This window comes from Alligator mississippiensis, chromosome 15 (genome assembly GCF_030867095.1).
Source record: "Alligator mississippiensis isolate rAllMis1 chromosome 15, rAllMis1, whole genome shotgun sequence".
NCBI lineage: Eukaryota > Metazoa > Chordata > Crocodylia > Alligatoridae > Alligator > Alligator mississippiensis.
The window spans coordinates 4,462,221-4,472,421 of record NC_081838.1 but is presented as its reverse complement, the minus strand read 5'-3'; the positions used below and the strand labels follow the sequence as shown (position 1 = coordinate 4,472,421).

The 10,201-nt window shown below is 66.3% G+C and overlaps 1 protein-coding gene across 2 annotated transcripts; it reads right to left on the bottom strand.

The window, feature by feature from the left end:
- Positions 1 to 180: 180 nt before the first annotated feature.
- On the bottom strand, positions 181 to 10,150 carry RPS6KA4 (ribosomal protein S6 kinase A4). Of its 2 annotated transcripts, XM_059718431.1 has the most exons (18): positions 9,895 to 10,150; positions 9,315 to 9,371; positions 8,943 to 9,176; positions 7,973 to 8,088; positions 7,629 to 7,736; positions 7,108 to 7,188; positions 6,802 to 6,905; positions 6,296 to 6,446; positions 5,465 to 5,626; positions 5,238 to 5,288; positions 4,664 to 4,789; positions 4,190 to 4,320; positions 3,527 to 3,620; positions 3,112 to 3,282; positions 2,439 to 2,630; positions 1,961 to 2,126; positions 1,418 to 1,572; positions 181 to 1,143 (listed from the first exon to the last, which is right to left on the bottom strand). In XM_059718431.1, exons 1-18 carry the CDS (start codon positions 9,929 to 9,931, stop codon positions 991 to 993), a joined length of 2,289 nt encoding a protein of 762 aa, XP_059574414.1. In that variant the 5' UTR covers positions 9,932 to 10,150; the 3' UTR covers positions 181 to 990. The 2 variants fall into 2 exon arrangements, with proteins under 2 accessions (XP_059574414.1, XP_059574415.1); XM_059718432.1 differs by lacking the exon at positions 5,238 to 5,288 and having other exon boundaries at positions 9,895 to 10,148.
- Between the last annotated feature and the right edge of the window lie 51 nt (positions 10,151 to 10,201).

The window sequence follows — 10,201 nt, the reverse complement described above, 5'->3', positions numbered from 1 at the left end:
TCCTGTGCCCCCCAGGTGTGCTTTACCCGCACATCCCAAAAGCTCTTAGGAACCCAATAAAGCCCCCAGCCCCCACATCGTATAGGCCTCAGAGTGGGATTCTGCCTCCCCACAACTGGGCCCATGGGGGTGTTACCTTTACTCCCTCCCCGCACACAAGAAACAGATGCACCCCAGGGGCATCAGAGCCACAGTTTATTTGCCACCCAGACAGCCCCCCCCACCTCAAGTTGGGAGGAGGATAGTAAGAGGGAACATTGGGGAGCCCCCAGTACACCCCCTTCACTGGGACAGATCAACCCCTGACACCCCTACCCTAGGACCCCCAGTCAAAGTGAGGAAGCCCCCCTCCCCCCCTTAACCTCTTCTAGACAGGATCAGCATGGGAAGGGGCAGGCCTTGGCTAAGTAACTCTGCCCCTATCTCCAATTGGATGGGGCTCGGCTGTGACTCCACCCTCTATTTCCAACTGGGGGGGCCTGGCTAAGGAAGTCTGCCCCTTATTTCCTATTGGAGGGGCCTGGCAGTGACCACCCCCTATTTCCAAGTTGCTGGGGTGGGGTCTGGGGGACCCCCCCAATCTTTGGCCACCTGAATTGCACCTTAGAGGGACACCAACCCTAAGGTCCCCCCAATGAACTTCTTCACCTCCCACAACCCACCCTGGCTGTGGGGGGCTGTCAGGGACCCCCATAACTGGGGAGGGGACCCCAAGAAACATGGGGGGCCTAGACTCAGTTCCCCCATATCTAGATATAGCTCTTTAGTTTAAAAATACATAGAAAAAGTGCACCTGTCTCTAAAAAAAAATAGCCCTGTCCCTCCAAAAGGAAGGAGGGGCCTCTTGAAACCCTGCCCCCCAGGGACCCCCCTGCCCTCCAAAACCCCAAGGCCTTGCTAGCTCCCCCTGGGACTCCCAAGACCCCACCAAATCTCTCTCAGGTCCTGGAGGACAAGGACTGGCCTGGGGGGCAACCCCCGAAGGGGGTGCTAGGAGGGGGGGTCGCGGCGGTGGGGGGCCTTGGGTCGCGGGGGCCTAGGGGGTGTGCGGGGGGCCCCCAGCTTGAGGCGGCGCCGCTTGGCCAGTGGGGCGTTGTCCACACTCTTGAGGAAGACGCCGTCACGCTGCCCCTTGTTGAAGGCCTGTGGGGGGGGAGGGGTGTCAGGAGGCAGCTGGGAACCTGCCCCTCCCCCGGACCTGGCTCTGCCCCTTCACACACTGGGCCCCTCCCCCCCCAAGCGCCAAGTCGGCTGTGGCCACGCCCCTGCATCTGACTCCGCCCCATGGAGCTCCCCCCATCTGACCTCCTGCAGCCCCTACTGTGGTGCTGTCCCCGTCCCCACCCCTCCCCCTGGATCTGACTCCTCCCACAAGCCCTGTCCCCCCACCCCCCTGGACCCAGACCCCGCCCCTCACCATGAAGGCGGCCTGCACACCGGAACGCACGGCCGGGCCCAGCCCATCGGGGGTGCGCAGGGGGGTGCTGGACGGGGCCCCCCCGGCCCGGAGCCACTCGTTCTGCCGCAGCGCGCCCAATGTCAGGCGCCGCTCGGGGTCCACAGTCAACAGCCCTGCGGGAAGGGGAGGGGTCAGACATGCCCCTGCCCCTCCTTCCAGTTGGCCCCTCAGGCCCCACCCCCTCCCCTCCAGCCACCCCCATGTCCTCAAGCCCCACCTCCTGTCCAATAGCCCCTGCCCCCTGCCCTCATGGACACACCCTGTCCCCAGGCCCCACCCTCTGTCCCAGAGCCCTGCCCCCTCCCTTCAGGCCCCTTCCCCAGGTCCTGGGGCCCCACCCCCTGCCTCCATGGACACACCCCCTGCCCATGAGGCCACGCCCAAGTTCAGAGGCCACACTCATGTGGCTTCAGGCCATGCACCTGCTCTGAGGCACACCCAGGCCCCACCCCCAGGGGCCTTCCAGCCCCACCTCCTGTCCCAGGCCCCGCCCCTGCTGACCTCGCACCAGGTCCTTGGCCTCCTGGGAGACACCGCACCAGGCCGGGCCATCCAGTGAGAACTGCCCCTGCTGGATCTTGCGCACAATGGCGGCTGCTTGCCCCCCCGGCCCCGCCTCCGCCTCTGCGCTGCATTGGAAAGGCGCCTCCCCCGAGAGCATCGTGTACTGGGCAGGGGGGGAGCGGCAGGGTCAGCATGGGAGCTCTGCTGCCTGCCTCCTAACCCCGCCCCTTCTCCCAGGCCCCACCCACTGGGCACCAAGCCCCGCCCCTGAGCACAGGCCCCACCCCTCTGCACCCTAAACCCCACCCTGCCCCGAGGCCCTGCCCCCACTCCCAAGTCCTGCCCCCCTGCACAGAGTCCCACCCCTGACCCCTAAGCCTCGCCCCTGCACTGAGATGCGGCTAGCTCTGGGGTGGAGTGCTGTGTACATCCCCAATCCAAGGCCTTCTGTGGCCCCAGGATGCGGCGCACGTACCAGGATGACGCCGAGGCTCCAGAGGTCACAGGCCTGGTCGTAGCCGCGTGGATCGAAGAGCTCGGGGGCGGCATAGGGCAGGGAGCAGCAGGGCGTGCGCATGGGCTGGGAGCCAGGTGGGCGCAGGCGGGCAAAGCCAAAGTCGATCACCTTGACGGGTGCCCCCTCCGCCTCCCCTGCAAACAGGATGTTCTGGGGGGGGCAAGGGGGTGAGGGCACCTGGTCAGGGTCCCTACGCCCTCCTGGTGACCCCTGACCCCCTCCCCTACCCCTGCAGCCCTGCCTCCTGCATCTACAGCTCCTCCCACCTGGACCCCCATGCCCCACCTCCTGAATCAGAGACCCTGCCCCTAGCCCACAAAGCCTGCCCCCTGCCCTCACAGCTCCACCCCTGCCCCCCCATGCCCACGAAACCCCACCCTCTGCCCTCCTCTTGGCACCCACAGTCTCACCCCCTGAGCCAGAGACCCCACCCCCTGCTGTTAAACGTCCCAATCCCCTGAACTGGAGACCCTGCCCACGACCCCCACGGCCCCACCCACTGCTGCCAAAGCTCCACCCGACCCAGACCCCACCCCCTACACCCACAGCCCAGCCCCTTTGCCCTGCACCCACTGCCAGAGCCCTGCCCCCTAAATCTGAGACCATGCCCCCTACCCCCAACCCCCTGTACCTCGGGCTTGAGGTCGCGGTGCACCACGCCGGCCTCGTGCATGAAGCCAACGGCCGAGACGAGGCTGCGCAGGATCCCGCTGGCCTCAGCCTCCCCGAATGGGCGTTGGCGCTTGAGCCGGTCCAGGAGCTCTCCCCCCAACAGCAGCTCCAGCACCAGGTACATGTGGTACTGCGTGGGGAGAGGAGGGAGGGGTCAGTGTGGCCAGCTCTGGGGTGGGTGTAATATGCTCTGGGGGGCACCCTGGGCTGGATAGAAGGGGCTGCAACCAGCTCAGGGGTAGAGCAGGGCTGGGCAGAACAAGCTGTGGCCAGCTCCTGGGGGCTCCTGGGGCTGGGTGTAACAGGCTGCAGCTGGCTCTGGGGAGGAGTGTTGGCTGGGTGTAACAAGCTGCGCCCGGCTCTAGGATCTGTACCTGGTCCTGATGCACCTCGTGGAGCTTGACAATGTTGGGGTGGGAGTCACAGAGCTGCAGCGCGGTCACTTCCCGCTGTGTGTTCACTTCCAGCCTGGGGGCAGCAAAAGAGGGGGGCAAATGTGACCCCAGCTAGGCCGGGGGGGGGGGGGAAACTAGGGAGACAGACCTGGGGCACAAAGGGGTTAAGGAGCACTGCCTTGGAGGGGGTTTCCAGAGAAACCCTGAGAAGGGATGTTGTTGCTAGGGGCTATTGCCATGGAGATGGGGAGCTAGGACTTGAAGGAGAAAGTTACTATGAACATGGGTGGGGGTGAGGGAACGTTGCCATAGTAACTGGGGCCCTAGCAGCCATATTGCCATGGGAAATGGGGATGAGGACAGGCATTGCCAGGAAACAATGGTTGGGGCTGTTGCCACAGGAGAGGGGAACCTGGAGAGCTGTTGCTATGGCAACCAAAGGGGCCATTGCCACAGGAGATGGGAATTGGGGGACTGTTGCTATGGCAGCCAGGGGGGCTGTTGCCATAGGACATGGGAGCCATGGCAGCCAGGAACGGGTGTGGGGTGGGGGACCCTAAGGGCTGGGGGGGAGTTGCCATAGCAACCGGGCCCTTGCCGTGGGGGAGTTCAGCCCCGTTGCCGTGGCGACAGGGGCCCCACCTGCGGCTGAGGATCTTGACAGCGAACTCGGCGCCGCTTTGGCGGTGGCGGCAGCGGCGGCACACGGAGAAGCTGCCCTGGCCCAGCGCCGGCCCCGGCGCCAGCTCATAGCGCTGGAAGAACGGCGAGTCCTCGGGGGGGGCCGGAGGGGGGGCACACATTACCCAGCAGCCCCTACGGCTGGGCCAGGCCCTCCTCTGCCATTACCCAGCAGCCCCTGCTGCTCCCGCCAACCCTCTCTCCATTTCCCATGGACCCCAGCAGCCAGGCCAGTCCCTCCCCCATTACCCAGCAGCCTCTGCTGCCAGACCAACCCATCCTATTACCCAGCAGCCCCTGAGGCAAGGCCAGCCCCTCCTCCCATGGCCATTACCCAGCAGCCCCTGGTGCTCGCCCCAACCCTCTCCCTCCATTTCCCATCAGCCCCTCTGGCCGGGCCTGCCCCCAGCCACTGCCCAGCGGCCCTGCTACTACCTTCATAATGGCGCTGAGGGCGACGCTGGCCCCGTCGGGGCGCTGCCCGTCCGGCTCCGGGTCCAGCGTCTCCGTGGTGATGGCGTTGTGGCCAAAGAGGATGGAGGGGGCGATGAAGGAGTAGCCCTGGGAGGGAGGGAGAAGGGGGAGAGATGGGCCACCTGGCCCTGCCCTTGGTTTCCATGGCAACCCCCTCCCGTCTCCCATGGCAACAGTGCTTGGGTACCACCATGACATTTGGTGGTAACTGCCCCTTGTTGTCTATAGCAACATAGACCCTCCCCCTGCCAGCTCCCATGGCAACACCCCTGGTTACCTTGGCAACACTCCCACCAACTTCTCCCTCACTCTGTTACCCATCAGCCCTTGATGTTCACACCAAGGCCCCCATTAACCATCAGCCCCTGCTGCTCAAGCCAACCCCTTCCCCCATTACCCAGCAACTTTTGCTGCTCACACCAAGGCCCAGGGTTACCCATCAAGGTTTGCTGCTCATGCCACCACCCTGCATTACCCAGCAACCCCTGCTGCTCACACCTAAGCCCCCTGGGGTAGGGGCTGCTGGGGGGCTCACCTGGAAGAGGGGGTCCCAGGCAGGGGAGCTGGGGTTCCTGGGGGGTCTTACCTGGAAGACAGGGTCCCCAGGGGGGTCTCACCTGGAAGAGGGGGTCCTAGGTTGGGGGGAGGGGTCCCAGGCTGGGGGAGAGTGACTCACCTGGAGGGGAAAGGGGGTCTCTGGAAGGGTCTCACCTGGGAGAAGGGGTCCTAGGCCGGGAGAAGGGGGTCGGGGGGGGGGCTCACCTGGAAGAGGGGGTCCCGGGCAGGGGGGGTGCTGGCAGGCGAGTAGACAGGCTCCAGGCATGTGAACTCCTCGGAGAAGTTGCCCACGTCCAGCTCGTCCCGCACCACGGGCTGGAAAGGCGGCTTCACCCGCCGCGCTGCCAGTTCTGCCCAGTCCAGACCCTGCCAGAGTCACGGGGTAAAGACCAGGGGGCAACGGAGGACAGATACCTCCCCTCCCAGGCCTGGCTGGGGTGGTGGAGGGGTGTCAAGAGTAAAAGTGGACCAGATTCCTCACAGTCCAGACCCTGAGGTCGGCATGGATAAAGGATCCAGGCCTGGGACAGGGGGTGGGGGGTGTCAAGGGTCAAAGAAGGCCCCAATCCAGCCCCTGGGGTTGGTAAAGGCCAAGAATCCAGGCCTGGAAGGGTCAAGAGGGGGCTGTGCCTGGTTTGACCGGGGCGGGGGGCTAGTTGTCTGAGTGAGGAACCCAGATAAGGTGGGACAGTGCCACGGTTATGGGGGGCCCTTGGGCACAGGTAGGTTGGGGGCACTGCCCGGGTTATGGGGGGTCTGTGCTTAGCTTTAGAAACCACTGGCTGTTTTAGGGGTACTTCAGGTGTGACTGGAGACAGTGTCTGGATTCAGTGAGTTTGGGGGTGGTGCCCCAGGTGGGATGGCTGCCGTGCCCAGGTTTGGGAGATCTGTGACCGGCTTTGGGAGACCTCCTGGTGGCTTGGGGCCACCCCAGATAGGAATGGAGGCAGGGACCAGTGCCCAGGAATGGGGGGTCCATGCCTAAGCTCAGGGGCCCCTGGCTGGTTTGGGGATGCCCCATGTGGGGGGGTGTACCTGGAAGAAGGGGTGCCGGCGGATGTGCCGGGCGCCGTGGGACCCCGAGCCGAGGCGCCGGGCTGGGTCCTTGCACAGCAGCCCCTGCAGCAGGTCACGGGCCTGGGGCCCCACCAGCGCCGGGAATGGGGGGGCACAGCGTAGGATCCGCCTGGGGGGCAGGCATCATGGCAGTGCATGCCAAGCAACCACCCCTTAACAGCCTGTTACCCAGCAAAGTCCCCACTACCTAGCAACAACCTCCCTGCTACCTGGCAATGCCCCTGTTGACCTGCAATATGCCCTTTACCTAGCAACAACCCCCCTGTTAGCTAGCAAGCTGGGTTACCTAACAACACCTCCCATTACCTGGCAACATGCCATCACCTAGCAACAACCCCCAGCATTCAGTAACAGCCCCTGCTCCATGGCAATGCTGTTACCTAGCAACAACCCACCCTTGCATAAGCTGGTAATACCCTGTTCCCCAGCAATACCCCCATCACCTAGCAACACCCCCCTCTCACCTGGAGACCTCAGCCTGGGAGTTCTTCTCGCCCTCGAGGGTGAAGGGAGACGCCCCCGTCAAGAGCTCAAACAGCAGCACCCCCAGGCTCCACCAGTCCACACTCTGGGGGGAACGGTGGGGGGGGTCAGGATGTGGAATCCCCCCACCCCCCCGATACCCCCCAGTGCACCCCAGCCCCCCTTCCACCCCATCTCCCCCTGCCCCACCCCCCGCAAGCCCAGGCCCACTCTGCAGCCCCAGGTGCGGCCAGCCTCACCCCCGCCCCCATGGCAACACCCCCCATCGCCATCCCCTGCCCCCTCACCTTGCCATGCCCCGATTTGCTGCGGATGATCTCGGGGGCCATGTACTCCACGGTGCCGCAGAAGGAAAAGGTTCGCTCTGACTGTTGTGGGGACAAGCAAGGGGGGCTGGGGTCAGGCAAGGGAGACCCCAAATAGCCCCCTGCCAGGATCAGTGGGGGCAAAGGGATACTGGGGTCCCTTGGGGGAGCTGGGGATCACTGCTGGGGGTTAGAAGCTCTTGGGGAGGTCAGGAGAGTCTGGCTGGGAAGGAAGGCTGGGGCTGGGGGGATCCACGAGGGGGGGATCTCTGGAGGGGTGGGGGGGTCTGTCAGGGGGCTTGTAATTTGGGGTCACACGGGGGTGCATATTACAACCAGGGTCTGAGCCCGTTGGGGGTTCTCTGTAGAGAGGGCAGGGTCTGGGAGTCCCAAGTGGGGTTCCTGGCGGGAGATAAGAGCTGAGGGGGCTCCATATTGGGGGACAGGGTCAGTGGAGGCTGGGGACAGGTCTCGGGGGTGGGGAAGAAGCGGGGGGGTCAGACCTGGCCAGGCTGCACCTCCTTGCTGAGCCCAAAGTCAGTGAGCACCACGTGCCCGGCCCCGTCCAGCAGCACATTCTCCAACTTCAGGTCGCGGTAGATGATCCCCAGCTGGGAGGGCACGGGGGAAGCAGGGGCTCAGCGGATCCCCCAAACCCACCTGGGACCCTGCCGCCCTGCCCAGCCCCTTTTGGAGCTCCTTGCAGCCCCCTCCCACCAAGCCCTATACCCCCAACTCAGGCCACCCAGCCCCTCAAAGCACCCCCGCAGCTCCCCTCCCCTCCCCGGGTCTAGCCCCAGCCCTGCCCCGTGACCCTCCAGGCCCTCAAAGCCCCCACAGCTCCCACCTTATGGAGGTGCTCGAGGGCGACCAGCACCTCAGCAGTGTAGAAGCGGGCGGCCGGCTCGGGGAAGCGCTCGCGCTGCGCCAGGTGCGAGAACAGCTCCCCCCCGGGCACGTAGTCTGGGGGGCAGGGATGGGGGGGGTCAGAGCCAGGGACCCCCCAACCCCACCTCCCCCTGGCACACAGCCTGGGGGAAGGGGCAGGGCTGGGATGCCTCAGAGTGGGGGGTCAGCTGGGGACCCCCAGGCCTCCCTGGCTCAGCCCCAGCTCCCCCTATAGCCATGCAAGGGGCAGGTTTGGGGCCCCCCCTCGCCCCTTCCCCTTGCTCCCCCTCACCCCAGGGCCCCTCATTAGAAATCCCCCCTGCCAAGTTGCAACTGCCCCAGTGCATCCTGGGAGCCAGGCTTGAGAGGGGACACCAGATGAGGACAGTGGACCAGTGGGTCATGGGAGTTGCAGACTGGTACAGTCAGAGCCTGGACTCTTTCTCCCATGATGCATCAGTCACACCCTTCTCCACGCCTGGCCCCAGGGCATTGTGGGAGTTATGGTCCCAACCCCGCCCCCCAGGAGGGGGAACCTGGAGGGACTCAGATGCCCTGGTGCCTCAATCCCACTCCAGGGCCCCCCACAGTTACCCCATGGCCCTTTCCAGTTGCCCCTACTCCAAACTAATTACCCCAGGACCCTTCCCAGTTGCCCCACAGTTCCTGACAATTGCCCCAGGAGCCCCCACAAATACCCCCACTCCCTCCAATTACCCCAAGGCCCCTCATAATTGCTCCTACTCCCGACTAATTACCGCAGGGCCCTTCCCAGTTCCCCTTACTCCCCATAATTGCCTCAGGGTCCCCTACAATGGCCCCAAGCCCCTCCCCACTTGCCCCTGCTCCTTGACAGAAGCCCCAGGGCCACCAGTAATTGCCCCTGCTCCCCCCACTGACCCCAGAGCCCGGCCCGGTTGCCCCCGTACCGAGGACGAGGTGGAGGCGGGTGCGGGTCTGGAAGGCGTAGTGCAGGGTGACGAGGAAGGGGGCACCGCGGACCCGGCCCAGCACGGCCCTCTCGGTGCGGGCTCTCTCAGCCGCCCGGGTCCGCGTGCCCCCGCCGGCCCCCGCAACCCCCGCTTTCCGCAGCACCTTCATGGCGTAGAGGTGCCCGCTGTCCGCGTCCCCCACCTTCCGCACCAGGAACACCTTCCCGTAGGCTGTGGGGGGAGCGGGTGAGGCCATGCCCACTGCCCCCCCAGACCCCCCCAGGAACACCTTCCCATGGGCCATGGGGGGCTGCCCAGGGCCCCCCAGACCGCCCTGCAGGCCAGGGGAGCAGCCCCAGCCCCACTCACCGCCGGTGCCCAGCACCTTGAGCAGCTCGAAGCTCTCCGGGCCCACCGGGCCCTGCCCTAGGAAGCAGGGGGCGGAGTCAGGGCGTGGGGACCCCGAAAAACCAACTTATCCATTAAGCCACGCCCCTTCGCACAAGCCCCGCCCTATGGAGAAGCCACACCTTCTCCGCTAAGCTCCGCCCCTCGCTAAAGCCCCCCACCCGTCCGACCTCATCCCCCTGGTCACCACAGCCTCGCCCCGCCCTTCCCCGTGCCCCGCCCATTTCCGGCTAAGCCCCGCCCCGGGTCGCCCACGCCCCGCCCCCCACCCCCTGTCCCGGAAGCGCCCCCCAAATTCCCACCTCTTCCTCACATGCTCCGTGGGGGGGGGGAGGCCCACAAGCCCCGCCCCCGTGGGCGCCCCGCCCCCTCTCCACGCGTGTCCCAGCCCCACCGTCCCTCCGGCCCACCCACGCGCGTCTCCCACCCCCGCTCCCTCCTGCCCCCGACAGCCCCACGCAGGACCGCCCCCCAGAGCCCCCACGCGTGGCCCCGTCCCCGGCCCTGCTCCCAGCGCTCCCGCCCCGCGCGTGTCCGGTACCGGGGGACTGCGGCGCCGCCGCTTCCCCGTCGCTCATGGCCGGGCCGGGCCAGGCCGGGCCGAGCCGGGGCTTCCTGCTGCCGGGCCCGACGCGGGCGGCAGGAATGTGACAGCAGCGGCGGGACCGCCCCGGGGCGGGGCCGGGATCGGGGCCACCCCCCCAGGGACGGATCCGGATTGGGACCGGAATCGGGGCCGCGGGAGCCCGCACACACGCGCCCGCCCTTCGCCGCCGGGTCGGGATCGGGCCCACCCCCCAGAGAGAACCGGGACCAGCCTCCTCCCTTCAACACGGAAGGGGGCCCCG